The 23,273-nt window shown below is 39.5% G+C and overlaps 1 protein-coding gene across 3 annotated transcripts in view; it reads left to right on the top strand.

The window, feature by feature from the left end:
• Nucleotides 1–23,273, top strand: part of prex2 (phosphatidylinositol-3,4,5-trisphosphate-dependent Rac exchange factor 2) — a 264,841-nt gene that overhangs the window by 238,882 nt on the left and 2,686 nt on the right. For 2 of the 3 annotated variants that reach the window (XM_078398117.1, XM_078398118.1), the window contains 2 exons: nucleotides 3,836–3,938; nucleotides 8,798–8,865. In XM_078398117.1, the coding sequence (XP_078254243.1) occupies nucleotides 3,836–3,938; nucleotides 8,798–8,865 (171 nt within the window). Of the gene's footprint in view, nucleotides 1–3,835; nucleotides 3,939–8,797; nucleotides 8,870–23,273 lie in introns of those variants that run through there. The other variant, XM_078398119.1, reaches the window with a different exon arrangement.

Below are 23,273 nucleotides of genomic sequence, written 5' to 3' on the forward strand. Positions count from 1 at the left end.
CATGATCGCATTGAATGGCGGTGCTGGCTCGAAGGGCTGAATGGCCTACTCCTGCACCTATTGTCTATTGTCTATTGTCTAATGTTTATAAAAATCAAATGTGAAATGTAAGAAATAGAAGGCAAATATCAGTAAGAGATGAACATTACCTTGCATGTGTAATATTGAAGATCCTTTTGTTGAAAAAATAGTTATCTGATTTAGTTTTTTGCTGGAAAATAAGCAATTTATACCAACACATCAAAAATCATCAACAGATTCGCCTATATTAGCTTGAATGAAATAAGAATGGGAAAATTATGCATCAAGTACAAGGAATTAAACTCTTGAAATTGCAAAAAGGAAGGAGCCCTACATCTTAAAGCTAAAGGCATGATTAGGACCTAAATTCCAATGAGAAATACAAACAAAATGAATATTATTACTGTGAACATGCTGGGTGGCACCAGCAAGTGGCTGCCTCGCCAACAGTCTGTCTGTCCTTTCTCCTGTTTTTGTTATTTTAAGTACGTGTTAATGAGTATCTTTTAGTGTTACTTGGTTTGGTTTAGGTGGGAAACTTTTTTCAATTTGTTACCTCGACGGAGATGCGATTTTTTTTCCGTATCATATCTCTGTACCCACTGCGGCCTAACATCGTGGAGCAGCGCAGCCTTTCCTGGAGACCGACCCAGCGCTTCAACCACGCGCGTGGCACAGACTTGCCATCGTGGAGCTTGCGATCACTTTGCAAGGGATCGATTGTGGAGGGCCTGTAGACTTTAACATCGTGGAGCCTGCAGTCCCTGGTTAGAGAGCTACAAGCCGTGGAGAGTTTCAACCGTCCCGACGAGGGAGTTTCGATCGCCCCGACCCGAGGGCTTCGGATCACCGGCTGCGGGTGCTTTGATGCCCCCGTCTGCGGATAGTTCGACAGCCCCGATCGCGGGAGAATAAAGAGGGAGAGGATTGAACTTTATTACCTTCCAGCACAGTGAGGAATGTGGGGAGCCGCTGTGGTGAATGTTTATGTTAACTCTTATTTTATGTGGCTGTGTGTCCTGTTGCTTTTCACTTAGTATGGCTGTCTGGTAACTCAAATTTCACTGTACCTTAATTGGTGCATGTGACAATAAACTGACCTTGACCTTGTAGCCTTGAAGTAATTCAGTGAGAGTACAATTGCCATGCTCATCATGAGAATGCCAATCTTACTCGTAATACCCTAATCAGAAAATTGTTTGGTTTGATTCTGTTTTTTGACTTCCACTACATATTGTAAATGTTTTTTTCTCTCTTTACCCATTGATTGAAATTGCATTCCTAAATAAATTAGATGGGAGTGAACCATTTAATCCTTGAAATAGATATTAGCTGCCAAATAAAAACAAGTCAGGCAGAGATTAGGTGGACTGGTACTTTGTAAACAAGAAGCTTTTTATCTGTAGATGAGAATTTAAAGATTATGTTGGTGACTGCTTTCATGATAAATTATGTAAATCAGAATAACATAGTGGTATGGTTGTGAGATGAAGCCATATGTCTGTTAAGTCCTTACTAACTCAACTCCTCGCCTCTCCCCAATGAATGACAAATTCTTCACTTTCCATTGTTTATCCAACTCCCTTGTCAATGCTGCAGTTGAACTCCATTACTACACTTGGCAGAGCATTGGCTTTCTTCACATTTTATTATTTTGCAGATCACCTTCATTCTACATACAACTTCTCTCTGTAATAACCAGCATCTACATCGTCTCTCTGTCTGCCCTGTTTCTATTCATCCTGATTTTAAGTACCTTTGTCAGATCTCCTCATATTTCTCTGTTCCAAGATGAATAATTCCAGCTTCTCCAGTGGGACAAAATGATGTTTTGTTATTGGAACCATTTAATAAATCTCTTATGTACACTTTCTAAGGCTTTCATATCTATCTTAAAGTGTCCAAACTGGATAAACTACTCTTGTGCTTTCCTTGTTCTTGTACTCTATGTACTCAAAAAGCTTAAATTCTTGTATGCTTTACTCATTTTCTCAATCTGCCCTCCACTTCATTAGTTAGCCCTAGATCTGTCTGTTCCTTGCCATCTTTTAGAATTATGGTGCTTTGTTTATATCAGTTTAGTTTAGTTTAGAGACACAGCTTGGAAGCAGGCCCTTCGGTCCATCGTGTCCATGCAGGCCAACAATCATGAGTACACTAGTTCTAACCCCACACTAGAAACAATTTACAGTAGCCAATTAACCTACAAACCTGCACATCTTTGGAATGTGGGTGGAAACCAAAAGACCCGGAGAAAACCCACGCAATCACATGGAAAACATATAAACTCTGTACAGACAGCACCCATAGTCAGGATCGAACCTGGGTCTCTGGTGCTAAAAGGCAGCAACTCTACCATTGAAGGGATCCATAAGAGGCACTGTCTCAAAAAGGCAGCAAGCATCATCAAGAGCCCACACCATCCTGGCCACACTCTCATTTTACTCCTGCCGTCGTGAAGAAGGTGTCGGAGTGTGAAAACCATTAGCGTCCTGGTTCAGCTTCTCAATTATTGGAAGAACCAATACTGCGATGATTGATTATGCAGGGTGGAATAGGTTCCTCATTCCTGGAGGCATAGACATGCTTGTCAAATATGACTCTATTCCCCAAAAATCTTCAGAGACACAACATCCTCTCTATAAAATTATTCCGATGTCACGTCAGGTTTTCAAAGGTAATCATAACAAGAACACGTGACCTGGAGACAGAAGGAACTGCAGATGTTGGGATTCTTGAGCAAAACCCAAAGCGCTGGAGGAATGCAGCGGGTCAGGCAACTTCTATGGAGCAAAGGGCAGACAAAGATTTGGGAGGGGACCCTTCTTCAGACTGACAGTGGAGGGAGAGAGGTGAAAAAGAAAAGTGGGAGTGGGTCAAAGCCTGGATCCTCTGCCCATCACACTCAGTATCATCACCCCCTATTTGGGGGACACTTTCCTTATTCTTGTTCCTGGATACCTTTGCTTAAATGGAGAATATAAAGGATATCAGTAAACGTTGTTATTTGTTTCCATTGAATGCTTGACCCCTGTTTGCAGTTAGTGCATACCTCTGTACGACAAATGGCATAATATCAATGCAGGTGATGGTGGAGAGGTATGTAAGAGATAAAGTATCAGCAGGAGAGATCCATTGCTTGGCTTTACATATTACTTCCAGACATATCTGGTCAAATGTTAAAACTTTCTGCAGCACCTCTCCATTGCAATGGGAATTGATGTTGGCAGCTAGACACTATCCCACTTGCCTCCTTGTCAAACTCTTTTGTTGTCAGAGACACAATTTGCAATTACAGTATTTCAGCTCAGAACCAGAACAAATGAAATTACGTTTTTAAAAATGGGAATTTTTCAAGATGACAGTTTTGCTTATTTTTAAAATTCAAAATAGTTTTTGTAACGATTTGCATTTTGTTGATAGCATAAACAGGAACTCCTTCTCGATCACTTGTGCTAAATGCTGAACATGGTAAAAGCTGTGTTTTCTGCTCTGCTTCTGAATTCTGAAGCATGCCATAATGGAAGGCCACTACCAATACTCTGCATTCAAGAGAGAGCTAGATAGAGCTCTTAAGGATAGCGGAGTCATGGGGTATGGGGAGCAGGCAGGAACGGTGTACTGATTGAGAATGATCAGCCATGATCACATTGAATGGCGGTGCTGGCTCGAAGGGCCAAATGGCCTCCTCCTGCACCTATTGTCAATTGTCTATTGTCATATCGTGCTGGTAACCATGGAAAATGTCTGCTTGTCTGAAAATGTGTCCAGCCCTCAGGATAATTTGTGAATTAATGTTTCTCTTTTCTTCCAGATGTACATTGAGTGTCACTTTGGAACAGGCAATAATCCTTGCAAGATGTCATGGGTTACCTCCACGTTATCTGATGCAGGCAACTGATATGATGAGGAAACAGGTACACAAACTAAAATCTACATATTAAAAAAATGCACAGAATGTTAACTGAATCCTTAGATCATGGGTCAAAGCTCCTTGCTTTATGAAAGTAGATCTGAAAATTCTGATCCGCTTCCCATTGACTCAGTTGCAGTTTAAGCTGAAGAACTAATCAACTGAGGTACGAGCAACATTTGATTCAGTTCTTTGGACCAAAGGAACCATTTATTATAATGCACGGCCAGCATCAAATGCAAGATTTAATCTTGCAGCTTTCATAAAATTGTACATATCCAGGGCTTGAAGTTTTATTTGGTACTACTTGGAGGAGTGAATCTTTTGGTTATTATTCAGGCATGGTTAGTTAACTGAATATATGTGGCCATCACCGGGCCTCAAAGGCCTGGCACAAACATATCAGGTAATGTTAAATAAATTGGTTGATCCTGCAGACATCCTCAATGTTAGGATGAAAAGAGAAGGGGATTTAAAATCTTAATGTTATAATCATCTAGATAGCCATCAAGAGTGCCATACTAATAGAAATCTGTTTTAAGGAAATAGCACAGTTCCATCATTATCCTTTTGCTGTGCCTCAGTTCATACTGAGTATAAATGTGGATGCAGCCCAGACCATCACACAAAACAATCTCCCTTCCATTAACTCTGTTTATACCTCACGCTGCCTCAGCAAGGCCAGCTGCATAATCAAGGATGAGTGACCCCCTGGCCACTCCCTCTTCTCTCCTCTCCCATTGGGCAAAAGGTATAGACGTGTGAAAATGCCCACCGCCAGATTCAGGGACAGTTTCTTCCCAGCTGTGTTCAGGCAACTGACCCAACCTACCACAAGTAGAGAGCAGTCCTGTACTACTATCTACCTCATTGGAGACCCTCGGACTCTCTTTGATTGGACTTTACTGGCTTTATCTTGCACTAAACGTTTTTCACGTTATTCCCTTTATCATGTATCTGTACACTGTGGATGGCTCGATTGTAATCATGTATTGTCTTTCCACTGACTGGTTAGCATGCAACAAAAGCTTTTCACTGTACCTCGGTACATGTGACAATAAACTAAACTAAACTGGGCATTCGTGCAACAGAAGTGGAAGATTTTGCAACCAGATCACCAACAGAGGCAGCTGTAAACTTCTTGTGATCTTCACTGATCCATCCGAGCTCTCTTCAGCCAAATTTTGTAATCAGTAAATATAAAACCTATTTATTATTTTAGAAATCAACAGTGCAATCAATTATCCATCACCATCCACAACCACTTGTATTTTGCTCTATTATAAGTTCTGATAGATTGGATATCTGAACTGCACTACAACTGTCCTTTCTTCATCAATCTTCAACCCTGTGAAGTCTTTGTGTTACAGCATTTGGTCTGGTACGTTTTGTGATGCTTTTTTTAAATATCCAGATATTTTATATCCATCGATTTTCCTCCCTTAATGACTTTGCCAGTTACATTCTCCAAAGCTCCATTAGATGTGTCAAATATATATTTTTGCCTTTATAGAACCATATCAACTGCATAATTATATTATGATTCTCTAATGTCCTGTTACTGGGTCCTTAAGTGATGAAATTCCACCATTTCGCAACAATATATCTCAGGCTGCCTGGTTTATAGCTCCCTCTGTTTTCTCTTTCACCTTTTTTAAAAGGCACAGTTACATTTGTTAATATCCTATCTGCTAGTGTAATTCCAGAACTGAGAGTGTATTAAAAGGTAAACAAAAGGCATCAGCGGTGGTCTCTGTGATCATCTCCTTTAGAACCATGGATGCAGACTGTCAAACTCAGGGGGTTTGTCCAGTTATGGTCCTAATTAATTTCTCTTAACACTTTCTTTTGCGTGATATTAGATATCTTGTCATAAGAGCTTTCAGTTATGTCTCCAGAATCTGTCTTTTGCAGTGCAGACCAATACAAAATATTATTTGGCTTCTCAGTCATTCTCTATTCTGCATTGTGATTTTTCTGTCCTTGATGGAAATGTATTTCTGTTGTTATTCTGCATATGTCAGGGGTAGAATATGACAGGATATAGGTGTATGATTGCAACAGGATCTCAATCATCTGGGAAAGTGGACCAAGGGAATGGTGGATGGAATTTAATTGTGACAAATATGAAATAGTTGCCATAGCAGATGTCTAACAGATTAAGTGGGTCATAGTTACTTTCATTTTGGTGTAGATATGAACTAAAGAATCTTCCATAGAAAATTATGAGCTGAACACAACGTGGCAATTTCGATTGTATTGCTTTGAATTGCCCTTGGTACCCTTGGAGTCAGATTTTTTAGCAATCATCAATGAATTGACATATGCATGAATAGTGTCTAATGAAAATCATGTTACAAAGCAGCTGTGGATAAGATATTGGTGAGACAGAGAGTAATAAAAGTGTATAGCTGGTGATGCTAGTCAGACTACTTTATAATATCTCCGATTTGAACAATATGATTTTAAAGCTCTTTCAGTTTGGATGACAAGTGGCATAGGTTGAACCATATTATTGACAGTTTTGACATTTTGTGAATTGTAACTATCAGTTTAATATTGTCTAGGATAACACTTGTTGTAGAATTGTTTAGTAGATTTATTTGTACTCTCATCTGCCTGATTAGACACTCACAATGGGGCCAAGGAGTCCAAGAATTATCATCAGTCTTATATTTTTTTCCCAAACTGGCATGAAAGCATAATGATGTTGTACAGGCAGAAAAATAAGTTTGTTAGCATTTCAATTTAGTCGCCATATTATGTTGACGAAGAGCTGTTTGTAGCTATTACTTCACTTCAGATGTTAATCATATTGTTAAATCTATAGATTACATTTCCCCAACTCTCTGAAAAATGCATTTTGGCACAGCACAGTGCATTGCAGCTAATTAAAAATCCTTCTTCATTACTTAAGACATTAATACCAGAATATAACATGTTATTAAGTACAGGCAGCAATACTTAAAAATTTGGAGTACAATATAGAATCAATTTGTGAAATAGGTATTGTTCAAAAAATGTTATTAATTAAATTACCTTTCAATGACAAGAAAATGAAAGAAATGTGAAATTTTCATGAAAAAGTAATGGAAATCATGAGTATTTAATTATTGCCCTAATGACTGCTCATGGAATATACAGTATCCCCTTAAATAGCACATTTAATTTGTAATGGTGATAATTCAGGTTAAATAATAATGTCAGTGTGACAGATATATTTATACTAAGGCTATTGAATTCTACTAAATTATGTGTTAATGTAAATCAGCAACTTTCCAATCTGCTTCTGTGTGAAGAACAGAACTGAATCAGATCCCATTTGCAGAACCAGAAGGAAACATATTAAACATTTCTTTTAATGTTCAATTTTTTTTGGAAATTCAAATATTTCAAAATTTTACTTTGAAACCTTGCAAACTTATCACAACTAACCGTCATTTACTTCTATTACCATTGCACTTTCCAGTCAGAACAGTTTCCTTTGTGCAAAGTTGTATCGGTGTCAGAATTCTGTGTCCAAATTGATACCAAAAGTTAACTTGTTCATCGTTGTTTCCGAGATGCACCCGGCCAAATGCACAATTTAGGTTTGCACTCTGGCGCACAATGCTGATTTGATGTAGATGCCAATTTTCAGATGAGATATAGGTTAAAGTTCTGTTTACCGTGCCCCAGTCATCTTGTGGAAAATGAAAGATCTTTTAACAATGCTTAATGACAAACAATAACAGGTCTCCTTTGTGTAGGAAACTACAACTGCAGATGCTGGTGTAAATTGAAGGTAGACACAAAATGCTGGAGTAACTCAGCGAGACAGGCAGCATCTCTGGGGAGAAGGATTGAGTGACGTTTTGGGTTGAGACACTTCTTCAGACTGATGTCAGGGGAGTGCCCACTCCCCTGACATGTCTGAAGAAGGGTCTCGACCCGAAACGTCACCCATTCCTTCTCTCCAGAGATGTTTCCTGTCCCGCTGAGTTGCTCCAGCATTTTGTGTCTACCACAGGTCTACTCTGTCCTCCCCTTCACGCAATTGCCACAGCAACAAATTTAATGATCAATCATGTTATTTTAATGTTCTTGTGATGCATAAAGTGCCTGTCATGTTTCCACTGCATTTCAAATTAAATGGTTGTACATTAAATTACTTGAAATGTTTGTGTAATTTATGGTAAAATGGTTTACAAATTAAGTTTTCTAACTTTTAATGCACTATTTGTTGATGTATCGTCCAAGAAATTAAATTACCTGAAGGAATCAATTAATCTGCCACCATCCATGAAACTCTGCACTCCAGCTTTTATCCATTATAGACAATAGACAATAGACAATAGGTGCAGGAGTAGGCCATTCAGCCCTTCGAGCCAGCACCGCCATTCAATGCGATCATGGCTGATCACTATCAATCAGTACCCCGTTCCTGCCTTCTCCCCATACCCCCTCACTCCGCTATCCTTAAGAGCTCTATCCAGCTCTCTCTTGAAAGCATCCAACGAACTGGCCTCCACTGCCTTCTGAGGCAGAGAATTCCACACCTTCACCACCCTCTGACTGAAAAAGTTCTTCCTCATCTCCGTTCTAAATGGCCTACCCCTTATTCTCAAACTGTGGCCCCTTGTTCTGGACTCCCCCAACATTGGGAACATGTTATCTGCCTCTAATGTGTCCAATCCCCTAATTATCTTATATGTTTCAATAAGATCCCCCCTCATCCTTCTAAATTCCAGTGTATACAAGCCCATTATGAATGAGTAAAGATAATTTGATTGGGTATTTTTATCACTGCGGTCTCTTCGAAGACGTGCATTAAACAATTGAGTCAGCTCTATCCATAAATAAGAAGTGCTTGTTTTATTTCAGGGAGCAAGAGTGCAGAACTCTGCTAAGAATCTCGGAGTGAGGGACCGAACTCCACAATCTGCTCCAAGGTAACTGCTCTGTACACTTTAAACAATCAAATGCTCCCAACAACCTAATACTTCACCGTGGCGGCACGGTGGCGCAGTGGTAGAGTTGCTGCCTTACAGCTCTTGCAGCGCTTGAGGCCAGGTTCGATCCCGACTATGGGTGCTGTCTGTATGGAGTTTGTACATTCTTCCCGTGACCTTTGCGTGGGTTTTCTCCGAGATCTTCGGTTTCCTCCCACACTCCAAAATGTACTGGTACACTATGTAGGTTAATTGGCTTGGTAAATGTAAAAATTGCCCCTAGTGTGTGTAGGATAGTGAATGTGCAGGGATCGCAGGTCGGCATGGACCCGGTGGGTCGAAGGGCCTGTTTCTGCGCTGTAACTCTAAACTAAACTAAACAAGCAACTGAAAGGTAATAATTTAACGTAAACGATCATACATTTATTTATGGTGAAATAGTTATTGTACCACAGATGATGCACCAATAAACCAGAGGTAGATTGTATAAGATTATTTTTGGCAGCATTTTAAATCAGTTCCAGTATCAAAATATTCTTTCTGTTGCATTTCAAGTTCTAATAACATGATGTAAAAATGTTTCCTTGTGCCACTGCTAATTTATTTGTAACTGTAAATCTGTGCTAACTGGTCATTCACTTTTTTATAGACACAAAATGCTGGAGTAACTCAGCGGGACAGACAGCATCTCTGGAGGGAAGGAATGGGTGAAGTTTCAGGTTCTCCCATTCCTTCTCTCCAGAGATGTTGCCTGTCCCGCAGAGTTACTCCAACATTTTACGTCTATCTTCAGTTTAAACCAGCATCTGCATTTCCTTCCTACTCACTCTTTTATCATTGAAAGCAGCTTTGTTTTTGTTTTTCAATTCTTCTTACGAGGCAGTCCCTAGGGATGGAGAATGACATGCTTCCATCTGGTTTAGTGAGCTCTAAACTATCTGATGAGGTCAGAATGGGAACATCATGCCAAGATAACTTGGTTTACTGGGTTTGTGTCTGCCCCCAACACATGGACTCTTAGGTTCTTATCAACATTCCAAATACTTGTACTCTCTGGGTAGCAAAATGTTGAACCTTTTAAGTGCTCTCTCATCATCTTTCTGTTCATCCTCCTTTTTTATTTCCCTTCTGACCACAATAACTTGAGCCATACTATTACATTATTAAGTTGAGAATAATGAACCCATCCAGGTAGGATAAAGTTAGACAAAATTCAAGCGCAGCTCAACACAAATCTTTTCAAAACTTTACTGAAAATAAATAATATTAATCCTAAATAGAGTAAAACACCACTAATAATGTGACATATTACACGAAACGACAAAATAATTACATCACATTGGATGTACAGCAAACTATAATAAATGCATGCCATACACCATTGTGTTTTAGTCATCTCGTACACATATAACTCCTTGCAACAGTAACTTCCAGTGTACAATTATCTCCAACTCTTATTCTGGATATCAATTTATCCCACAGATCAAACAAAAGTAACTTGACCCTCATCTGTAAAGGGTGATAGAATCAATCTGCACATTCTTATTGCCAAGATTTGCCCTTGAAACCATCCTTTCATAATACAAAATAATCACGGCCGAAATAATTGATTGTTGCACAACCTCCCATTGCAATTGTCTATTCAATGACCAATTCATTCCTTTTGTCCAGGCATCTGAGTCCAATTAATTTAATTAGTCCTCTGTCATTAATTTTCATGAAAGCATTGTTTTGAAGGAGAAATGCTCTTAGCTTATCAACACTGGAGAAGTTTTTACTCTGTAGAAATTCTGCAGAGAATCATACTATAGTGTCTGTGGAGAAAGCAGATAGTACAAATTGAGTCCTTGGGTTAATGTTGTTTGTGAAGGAAAATGACTTTTTCCGTAAATTATTCAGTTCACACTCTCTTAATTTAGAAGTTGTCTCTAAAAAGGGTGCTGTGGTTTCTCGTGGCATGCTAAATTAGGATTTTTGGTTGGTGTTGGTCCATCAAGAATTAAATGGTCTTCTTGCTGAATCTGTCTGCCTAGAGAATATGATAAAGGTTGCACGATGAGATTAAATATTTTTTGTTGCATAAATAGGAGAGAGAACATTTGTCAAAGTGAGCACCTGTGCAGGAAAGCATCACCACACTGAGCATATTCAATTGTTGTGAAAAATGTTGATTGTCATTATGGAGGCATATTGTTTCTATCAATGAGGCTTCATAAGTTCTTACCCATAACTGAAAATGTTATGGTATGTTGTGCCTTAAAATAATCCTTACCTAGGAGTTCCATGAGTGTTTTCTCATCAGTTAATATGTAGTCTGGTTTAATCCCTGAAGCATCTACTTACTTAATGCATACCAAAATAATCAATCTGCATTGACTAAAATGGTAGATAACAACCACAAATGATAAGTCCAGAATATTCAAGCTCTCAATCACTGTTTACTCCTGCAGGATCGAAATCCTCTGAGAAAAGGCATAATTCTTTGAACAAGATGCTATTTATCAGAAAATGTATTGATGTTGTAGGAAGCCATTCAATTGATCAGAAATTCAGTCATTTATCTGTTATAATCAGTGTAGGTAAAGCCTAAGGAAAACTAGTGTGCAAATAGATCCAGACAAGAGAAAATGGGGATAATTCAAAATCAAAATCTTAATAGATCTAATAAGTTAACAAGAAAAATCTAAATATATTGGGTTCTAAATCCATGAAGCATTGTAACAAAGAGAAAACATTTGCAGTGCAAATAGATATAAACAGACAATGGAATTGTCTTTTTAGAGGCAACACTGTAGTGTAGCCAAAGTTGGGAAATAAATAGTCAAATGGATTTGATATTTGAAAAGGACAGCTAAAATGGAACAGGAGAATGAGTGGCATTGTTCGTAAAAGATGAAGTTGGTGCAATAATGCGTAAAGATATTTGTTTGTAAAATCAAGATTGAGAACCAGTGGGCAGTTTGGATAGCTATGCCTGCCTCTTTGTAGGGTACATCGAACAATCCCTGTTATCGCCGTCTCCATCACAGGATACCGACTATCGATTGACATCTATACAAACCTACTGACTTCCACAGCAAGATATGCTCTTTCTCTCCCTGCCTCAAAGACTCTATCTCTACTCCCAATTCCTTTGTTTACGCCGCATCTGCACCCAAGATGACGTCACCATCCAAGATGTCCTCATTCTTTAGGGAACGGGGTTCTTCTATCATATGTGAGGCCCTCACATGTGTCTCCTTGGTACCCCGTAGCTCCACTCTTGCTCCCCCTCCCCCCAGTCGCAACAGGATCAGAATCCCCCTAGTCCTCACCTTTCACCCCATCAGCCGTCACATGTAGCACATAATCCTCTGCCATTTTCACCAACTCCAACGGGATTCAACCACTAGTCACATCTTCCCATTGCCACCTCTCTTCCCAGGTACTTTCCCCTGAAACAGCAGGAGATGCAACACCTGTCCCTATACTTTCTCCCTCGACTCCATTGGGGACCCCGAAAGTCCTTTCAGGAGTGGCAGAGGTTCACTTGCACCTCTTCCAACCTCGACTACTGTATCCATTGTTCGCTATGTGGACCCTTATATATCGGCAAGACTAAGCATAGACTGGACGATCATTTTCTGAACACCTACACTCAGTCTGCCTAGGCCTATGTGATCCTCCAGTTGTCCAACGTTGTAACTCTCCTTCCCATTCCCACAGTAACCTTTCAGTCCTGGCCGTCCTCCAGGTCCTGTTTTATAATATTGAAAACACATTTGCCCCACTTCAGAAACCTTCATTTCCTGACCATTCATATCCATTCCTATAACTACCTTGAAACGTGCAGATTTATGACCAATGTGTCCAAAATGCTCTCAAATTACACTTCAACCACTTCCCTAAGATTACATCCAGTGCAGTCCCTTCTATAAGTGGATTATTGGTATTGGGGAAAATGCTTGAGGCTTGGAGAAAAAGATGATATTCAAGATTCAAGATTCAAGATATCTTTATTTGTCATCCAAAAAACAAGATTTTTGGACGAAATTTAGTCACCCACAGTCCAATAACAAAAGCAATAAAACAAGCAAATTACACAACCCCAACCAACACACAAAAAAAAGAAACATCCATTACAGTGAGTCTCCTCCAGTCCCCTCCTCACTGTGATGGAAGGCCAGAATGTCTTTTCCCTTCCCCTGACGTCTTCTCCCGCGGTCAGGCTGGTGTCTGATAAGATAAATAGAGTTAGATTGGAAAATGCTGATGTACATAGGGACGGTGTTTTTATACATCAATCACTGAAAGCAAACACGGATGTGTAAACAAACAATTAATAAGACAAATGGTATGTTGATCTTGAGTAAGAGAGCTTTGATGAAACTTGCTACAATATACTAGGGCTTGATGAGACCATAGTTGGAGTCCTATGTGTAGTTTTGGCCTCCTTACCTGTAAAGATATCTACTTGCCATAATGGGAGTGCATTATAGGTTGAACAGACAGATTCCTAAGATGGGAGGACTGTCATGTTCAAAAAGAATAAGTGAAGATCAAGTAGTATGCATTCACTCAAGGTTGAATAATGTAAGAAAATAACTGCAGATGCTGGTACAAATCGAAGGTATTCACAAAATGCTGGAGTAACACAGCAGGTCAGGCAGCATCTCAGGAGAGAAGGAATGGGTGACGTTTCGGGTCGAGACCCTTCTTCAGAAAGTGTGTCTAACTGAAATGTACAAAAATTTTGAACAGGCTGAACAAATCTGGAGGGTCCCGACCCAAAACATGACTTATCCATGTCCTCCAGAGATGTTGCTTTACCCACTGACTTATTCCAGCACTTTGTGTTCTACATAAGATTCCCATGCAGTTTCTTGTATCTTCCTCTTTCAATATTTTGACAAGGTTAATCAAACTAAATATGGAGATGTTTCGCTTGGATGAGCTGTATAGAATGAGAAATCACAGTATCAGACTCTGGGCAAGAGACTTTGGGCTATTTATCAATGCAAATTTTCTTCACTCAGAGGATAGTGAATTTATGGAACTCACTGGTGCACCCAGCTTTAGAGGCCAAATTACTGAGTATTCTCTTTGGATACATTTCTGGACGCAAAGGTCACCAAGGGTTGTGGAGACAGTGTGGGAATATGATATTGAGATCTGATGTTGATCAATCGTGATTTAATTAAATGGACGAGCTGGGTGAAAGAGCTGATGGTTCATTCCCCTGTTGCATTTTTTCTTTGATTATACGATCCATTCCTCAGTACGGTGCCGACTGCTGCAAATCCAGCAGTGCGGATTCCCTGAAGTGATATGTCCCACTTCAAAATGCGTTACTAAATGACCATAAAATTAACTGATTCCAACAAATCAACAGTGGAAAAACACTTCAAGATGCGATAGAGCTAAGCGACACTTTGCGTGCTGTCCCATACGAGGCTCTGCTATCATACGTTATAAAACAATGTCGCTGCATAATCAACTGGGAAATCCCCACTAATTGTTGGCCACAGTGAATTGCTTTAATGTTGTTATATGATGAATACAAAGAGAAGCAGAAAATGTGTGAAGAGATTTGCAAATAAATTTAAATTATTATTTTGGAATAATGGTTTTACTTTTTTCTTAAAAACAATATAAATGTTAGAATTCTGAAATAAAAATATAATTTGAGGAAAATACTCACCAGCCCTGGAAAGAGAAAAAATAAATTGTTTCAGGTTGAAGACCTTAGATAGTGACACTCTCTGTGGATACCACCTGATCTACTGAGTATTTCTAGTTTCTTTTTTTACAATATGTCACTACGATGGCCTATTTCTGTTCACAAAGATTTTCTGTGGATTTAGCACCAATAATATTTCAATAAAATATTAATGCAAGCCATGTCTAAACCCTTTGAGATAGTAGGCTTATCAACAAAAACTACAGCAGGATTTTGATCAGCTGGATACTGGATAAATAGGCTAAGGAATGGCTAATGGAGTTCAATGCAGGTAAGTGTGAGGTGTTGCATTTTGGGGCAGGACCTTCACAGTCAATGGCAGGGACCAGGGTAGGGTTGTGGAGCAGAGGGATCTAGGAGTGCAGCTACATATTTCCTTGAAAGTGGCATCACAAGTAGGTCAGGAAGGCTTTTAAAAGCTCCATTGGCCTTCATCAGTCAAGATATTGAGTGTAGAAGTTGGGATGTTATTTTACAGTTATACAAGACATTGGTGAGGTTGCATTTGGGGTATTGTGTTGTTTTGGTTACCCTGTTAAAGGAAGGATGTCGTTAAGCTGGAAAGAGTATAGAGAAGGTTTACGAGAATGCTGCCAGGACTCATGGGCCTGAACTATAGGGAGAGGTTTGACAGTCTGGGACTTTATCTCCTGGATTGCAGGAGGCTGAGGGATGGTCTTATAGACTTGTATAAAAACATGAAGGGAATAAGTGTGGTGGAGGCACAGAATCTTTTACCCAGAATAGGGGAATCTAGATCTAGAGGACATAGGTTTAAGGTGAGAGGGGAAAGATTTAATAGGAGCCTGAGGGGCAACCTTTTCACACAGAGGGTGATGGGTATATGGAATGAGCCAGAGGTTGTTGAAGCAGGTGCTATGATAACATTTAAATGACATTTGGACAGGTGCATGGATAGAAAATGTTAAGAGGGATATAGGCCAAAAGTGGACAGTTGGGACTACTGTAAATGGGGCATCTTAGTTGGCATGGACGTTGGGCTGAAAGCCCTGTTTCTGTGCTGCATGACTTTGTGCTCTACCAGTATGGCGCACTGTCACACCAATAACAATGCTTGCAGCTGCTCCCTGCACCTTTGCTGGATGTAGTGATGTCAAAATAATTATTTGGTATCCAGCTGTATCTCTGAAAATGGATCATTGATGCCAGGCCAGGAAGTATGGGTATGATTTTTTTAATACATGTCAATGGAGATCTCATCTGAGTCTATCCTAAGTGAGTTGAGATTGTTTAATATTCCACTCACATTATGGAGTGGGTAAATCATTTAAATAGAACTCGGATCTAATGCATCCCTGAATATGATGAACCTTGCGTGTCTGGTTGAGAACTTCTATCAGATTGTGCAGCTTTCCAATACACCATGCTGCTGAATTATTTTAAAGGCATACTCACTAAATGAGGCAAGATACTTTGAGTAATCACAAATTTTGATCTGGGCAATTGGTGGAATGACAGGGGATTAAAGAGAGAAGGTCTTTGTATCAGAATGTATGTATAAAGGCGTAAAACCTCTTTTGCTATTTACAATGCTTTGGACTTCATGTACATTGGAGCCCTGTCCCTTGCACGAAACAGGTGTAGGCTCATTGTGCAGCATGTCCTTAAAAGGTATTGTAACATTTGCTTCAGTTTCTAAGCCTTTGAGTTTACTTTCAAAATCATGATATCTGATACACTCTCGTGCCATAATTGCCTACCATCTAATTATCAGCCCTGTGCAACATTGAGCCTTATTCAATGTAGATCTTGAATAGCTTTACAGAATGATACACTAAACACAAAAGACTACCTCCCCATTAAATTGCATCTGCTTATATTAATCAAGGAAAAATAATGAGTTTCTATTTCCAGATGCTCATAGTATAAAAAATCCCAAAACAAGACTGGTGTCAATGATTATGGGGAGAAGGTAGGAGAATAGGGTTAGGAGGGAGAGATAGATCAGCCATGATTGAATGGCGGAGTAGACTTGATGGACCGAATGGCCTAATTCTGCTCCTATAACTTATGAGGATCCCAATTTTGTAAAATTGACCAATTTAGTGAACTTCTCCCAATATTATTCTAAAAGCATTTTTGTAATTAAACAGAAAATTATTGTATTTGAATTATGCACATAGTGAATCATTTCTGAAAGACTATTATATAATAAAAAAGTGTATTGCAAATTAATAGTAAAAAATCTTATGCAGGGGATGAAGGGATATAGACAATAGACAATAGACAATAGACAATAGGTGCAGGAGTAGGCCATTCAGCCCTTCGAGCCAGCACCGCCATTCAATGCGATCATGGCTGATCACTCTCAATCAGTACCCCGTTCCTGCCTTCTCCCCATACCCCCTCACTCCGCTATCCTTAAGAGCTCTATCCAGCTCTCTCTTGAAAGCATCCAACGAACTGGCCTCCACTGCCTTCTGAGGCAGAGAATTCCACACCTTCACCACCCTCTGACTGAAAAAGTTCTTCCTCATCTCCGTTCTAAATGGCCTACCCCTTATTCTTAAACTGTGGCCCCTTGTTCTGGACTCCCCCAACATTGGGAACATGTTATCTGCCTCTAATGTGTCCAATCCCCTAATTATCTTATATGTTTCAATAAGATCCCCCCTCATCCTTCTAAATTCCAGTGTATACAAGCCCAATCGCTCCAGCCTTTCAACATACGACAGTCCCGCCATTCCGGGAATTAACCTAGTGAACCTACGCTGCACGCCCTCCATAGCAAGAATATCCTTCCTCAAATTTGGAGACCAAAACTGCACACAGTACTCCAGGTGCGGTCTCACCAGGGCCCGGTACAACTGTAGAAGGACCTCTTTGCTCCTATACTCAACTCCTCTTGTTACGAAGGCCAACATTCCATTGGCTTTCTTCACTGCCTGCTGTACCTGCATGCTTCCTTTCATTGACTGATGCACTAGGACACCCAGATCTCGTTGAACTCCCCCTCCTCCTAACTTGACACCATTCAGATAATAATCTGCCTTTCTATTCTTACTTCCAAAGTGAATAACCTCACACTTATCTACATTAAACTGCATCTGCCATGTATCCGCCCACTCACACAACCTGTCCAAGTCACCCTGCAGCCTTATTGCATCTTCCTCACAATTCACACTACCCCCCAACTTAGTATCATCTGCAAATTTGCTAATGGTACTTTTAATCCCTTCGTCTATGGATCATGTGCAGGCAGCGGAGATTAGTTTAAATTGGGATCATGTCCGAATGAACATGAGGGACTGTTTCTGTACTGTACTGTTCTATTCTATATAAGCCATCTTGTTGGAACTCTCAGCGTTAATAAAAAAGTTCTTAATTAAGGATTGGAATTCTGCTGCATGTCACCATATCATTTTCCTCATGGTTCAGCCATGATTGGATATTAATTTTGTAGCTTGATTGAAAGTCACTGATTGCCATTTTTAGGTATCTCACTTTATGGACAGGCATGATTTAATCCAGCTGAAATTAGTAGTGGTTCGCCATCACCAATTTCAAATAAAATTGTCAATATTGTTCACAATTTAATTTACCCTATCTTTAGTCTGTATATCTGACTGACAGTGATCTTTGTTATTTTGACCAATGCACTTATAAAAATTCAGAAGATTGATACAAAGGCATGGACAAATACACACACCCTGATTCAGATGGAATAAAGTATTCTTTACTGTCCTTTTCGCACACCCTGCCTCCTTCACAATAATTTGATTTTCCTTCTTAACTAATAACCTGGTTGAAAAAGACTGTATTAAAACTCATTTTCACCTTGAACTAAGTTTCATCCATTCTTAATGGCTACACCTGTTTCCCCGATCCTCACTTAAAGAAAACACAATAATGCTTCCCAATTGCTAACTTCATGCAAGATAAACTGCTGATATACCTATACTACACCTTGGAGGGATGCTATGAACTTTGGCATGAAATATTAGTATCAACTCACTCAGATAAGGAGTAACCGATATGTGAGTTATTGTTTTTAACATCATGAGTTAATAGATGTACTGTGCTAAGAAGATCGCAGCAGAAGAATGAGTCCTCTTTATGTAACTGAGTAATATCAGTGCTTATCCAGAAGAGAGGGAGCGTTTTAGAAACCAGTAAAATAGAGGCAAGCATGTAATATTAAAAACAACACTGAGGTTTCTGTAATTATATCAAAGAATATGACGGGAAGATCAATAGTGAATAATGGGCAGAGGCTTTGTCCTTGTCTTCATAGTAGATGGCGTTAAAAACAACTCCATAATAGCAGAAAATCCAGAGATAAAAGGAAGGAAAGAACTTAAAACTATTACTATCACTAGGAAAAGTGGCCAGGCAAACTAATGACAAAATTCCCCTGGACCTAGTGACCTGCATACTGGTGTCAAATTAAGTGGCTGAAGAAAGACAAATTGCACTGTGAGATCTTTCAAATTCCCCAGGTTCTGTTACAGTCCCAATGAAGTGGAACATCAAAAGTGTAACCCATGCCATCCCTACTCCATATCAGTAAGGCAGAAGATAGAAAGCAGATAACCATTGTTCTCTTAACCTAACATCTGTTGTGGAGATAATGCTTGAACGTTGCATTTATGGAAGTGAAAGTTTGACACTCAGAAATGATAGTGGTGTTAAATAGAGTCAACATGGTTTTATGAAAAAGGAAATCATGTTTGGCATATTTATTAAAGTTTATTGAGAATGTAATGACCCGAGTGGATATTGCGAAGATTTAGCACACTTGGATTTCCAGAAGATGTTTGATTAGTTAAAAGGTTAACACACAAGGGAAGGGCTCATGGCATGGCATGTCGTATATTTTCCCTGAATATAGGATTAGCTAAGAAAAAAACAGAGAGTAAGGATAAATGTGTAATTCCCTTGTTGGTAAGCTGCAAGAGATCAGAACTAGGTCCTCACAATCTAGATGAAGGAGTTGAGTGTATTGTAGCCAGATTTGCTGATGATACAAAGATACGTAGGAAAGCGAGTTGTGAGGAGCATACAAAGTATCTGCAAAGCAGTACAGATAGGTTAAACATAAGAACAAAAGTCTGTGAGTGTAGAAAAAGAGATATAAAAATGCTGGATTAACTCAGCACATTTTTTCACTTACTCCAGCACTTGTGTCTTTTATTTGTAAACCAGCATCTGCAAGTCTTTGTTTCTATAGAAATATAGGTTATTGTTTGAATGGAGAATCACCACAGAATCCTGAAGTCCATGGAGATTTGTGTGTCATTGCAAATGAAACACAAAATTAACATGCAAGTATAGCAAATAATTAGATGGGCAAATGAAATATTAGTCTTTATTGTATAAGCAATGGCTTAAGTTTCTATTGTACATGCAAAGTTTCTCATCCGATTGCACAGGACACGGTGAAAACACCCTCGTGATGGCTATTCATGGAAACTGACAGCCAGCAATAAAGATGATGATTTTGGTAGGCCAGCAATTAAACAATAATCAGAAGAGAAGGAATGGGTGACGTTTCGGGTCTCAACCCAAAACGTCACCCATTCCTTCTCTCCCGAGATGCTGCCTGACCCACTGAGTTACTCCAGCATTTTGTGTCTACCTTCGATTTAAACCAGTTTCTTTTCCTAAACAATAATCTGAGAAGCTTGAGATCTGTGTGGTGCAAATTTTTGATGACTTTGTAAATAGGCAAAAAACCCGAGTACCTGAAAGCAGGTATTAATTTTAACAAGTATGCAGTTCAAGGCTTTATCCTATTCTTTACCTATGGCTTTACCTATTACCAAGGCTTTACCTATCGTCAGGTATAATGAATGATTTGTCATGGCCTGTGATTGCCCCGCATCACGCACTCCAACTTCCCTTCAAACCTGCTTCTAACCGAACGTCAGAAAATTGCTTGTATTTTAGCGCTTGGCTGACATTTTGCTGGTGTTCAAAGAACTGGTGAACTTAACAGTGCTGACTGATCTTAGGCAGAATTTAAACAGAATTCAACCATTATAATTGCTTGAGACTCCTGGTGAACAGATAGAATGGTTGCTTCTCTGACTTACAGCTATTTTGGATGCTTCTTGAAGGACACGCAGTTTTTTCCATCCTCCTTTCACAGGAGTATCTACATATGGACCTAATGGAGGCAAATGGGATTAGTGTCGACAGGCATCGGCGTCAACATGAATGCTTTGGACTGAAGGGGGCTTTCTGTGCTGTACAACTTTATGACTGAACTCGGGCCATCTCAAGTCAAGTCAAGTTTATTTGTCACATACATATACAAGATGTGCAGTGAAATGAAAGTGGCAACGCCTGCAGATTGTGCTAAACTACAAAACAGAATAGAATTTTTAAAATTTTTTAACACAACTAAATTAATACAGTAAATTAAATTAGTCCCTGGTGATATGAGAGTTAACCGTCCTGATGGCCTGTGGGAAGAAACTCCGTATCATCCTCTCTGTTTTCTCAGCGTGACAGCGGAGACGTTTGCCTGACTGTAGCAGCTGGAACAGTCCGTTGCTGGGGTGAATTGGTACAATGAGTTTACTCTGAGATCTCCGAAGATGAATTGGTACAATGAGTTTACTCTGAGATCTTCTTAGGACTTGGAATGTCCTATCAGAACAAGTGTTAGAAGCAGACTTTATAAAGGCTTTAAAAAGAAATATAGATGGTTTAGAGATAAAAATATAAAAGTGAAAAATAAATCATTATAACTCGGTAGCCTCCTCCTGTGGTGTAAAATCTATCACTCCGCACTGCAGCATTGTCTCAATCTGCTTCTATCTAATCCCAGTCTGCAGAATGTTATGTTGATAATTTGTATTGAAATTTCCAATATCCTTCTTGTCAGCATCTTACCACGTTATCTACAATGTTCTTACTAAGACCCACTCATATGTGACCAGCATCTGATTATTCATCTAAGCTGGCTCCACATGCATATTAGCCTGGTCTTTGTTGGTAATTGGATCTGCCTACTCTGGGACTTTCACACATGGAAGTTCCAAACCTAAGGAATAATACTAGCAGATGTACTGTAAATTTTGCTTTATTGGGGACTCCTGATGGAGCTATGCAATGGATGTCAGGTTGCCCAGCATTTATACTGGGAAGAAGAGTTGAGTATAGGAGCAAAGAGGTCCTTCTGCAGTTGTACAGGGCCCCAGTGAGACCGCACCTGAAGTACTGTGTGCAGTTTTGGTCTCCAAATTTGAGGAAGGACATTCTTGCTATTGAGGGAGTGCAGCATAGGTTCACTAGGTTAATTCCCAGAATGGCAGGACTGTCATATTGTTGAAAGCCTAGAGCGACTAGGCTTGTATACACTGGAATTTAGAAAGATGAGAGGGGATCTTATTGAAACATATGATTATTAAGGGATTGTACACACTGGAGGCAGGAAACATGTTCCCAATGTCGGGGGAGTCCAGAACCAGGGGCCACAGTTTAAGAATAAGGGGTAGGCCATTTAGAACGGAAATGAGGAGAACCCTATTCACTGAGAGGGTTGTAAATCTGTGGAATTCTCTGCTTCAGAAGGCAGTGGAGGCCAATTCTCTAGATGCTTAAAAGAGAGAGTTTGTTAGAGCTCTTAATGATAGCGGAATCATGGGGTATGGGGAGAGGGCAGGAACGGGGTACTGATTGTGAATGATAAGCCATGATCACATTGAATGGCGGTGCTGGCTCGATGGGCCAAATGGACTACTCCTGCACCTATTGTCTATTGAATACAGCTGTCTGATCCTGCACCACATTAGATCCAGGATCCCATGGATTTCAATGGAATTTATTGGGATACATTGAGGAAATTAGAACAGAAGGCACATTTCTTCTTGTAAAATTATTTATATTTTTCTTTAGTGTGTTTCTTTGCTGATTATATCTGTTTCATTTTAAATTATTTTAAACATTTCTGACTATCAAAGATGCTCAGAAGTATCTAAAAATCCTTGCTATCACAGCCAACGAAATGATGAAATGGGCCTTTAAGAGGTGTCAAAGGCTTTCAGGAGATGTTTGGGTGCATGGGGTGGGGTGTGAGATGAGATGGGGTGGTGTGAGGGGAGATGGTCTTCTGTTCTGAGGCCATACAATCCTTCATGCCTTGTCATTGGGATCTGGGAGGGTTTAGGCCAGTGAAATTGACTCTGCACATCTTGAGATGTATCAAAGGGTCTAGACCTGAAATGTTAACTGTTTCTCTTTTTACGGATGCTGCCTGACCTGCTGACTATTTTCAGCATTTTCTGTTTCTATATAAGAATGAGGGCAGCAACTGCTGGTGTCAGGCTTGCACCTGCATCTTTAAATTTTAATTCAAATGTCTAATTTTTCTCTCTTTTCAGTCCCTTTTCCCCATCTTATCTCTTGATCCTCCACCAATCTTCCCACTATTACTAATGAAGACTCTTGGAATCTACTCTTGTAGTTTCCTCCAAGAACCAATTTGCCTTTATTTCCCTTGCCATCCTTAAATGTTTTGTGAAATCTGTCTTTTTGAGCAGCCTTCAAGCCACTATTCCTAATTCTGCCACAATGGATTCGATTATATTCATTTCTTATCTTAGAGCACTTTAGGATGCATTTAATTTAAGTATAATTGAACTCCAAAAGTCGGTGACAAAAACTGTTATGAATGTTCTAGTAAAATACTGTCTAAAGCATTCATTCAATGAGTTTTACT

This window comes from Rhinoraja longicauda, chromosome 4 (assembly GCF_053455715.1).
Source record: "Rhinoraja longicauda isolate Sanriku21f chromosome 4, sRhiLon1.1, whole genome shotgun sequence".
Taxonomy (NCBI): domain Eukaryota; kingdom Metazoa; phylum Chordata; class Chondrichthyes; order Rajiformes; family Arhynchobatidae; genus Rhinoraja; species Rhinoraja longicauda.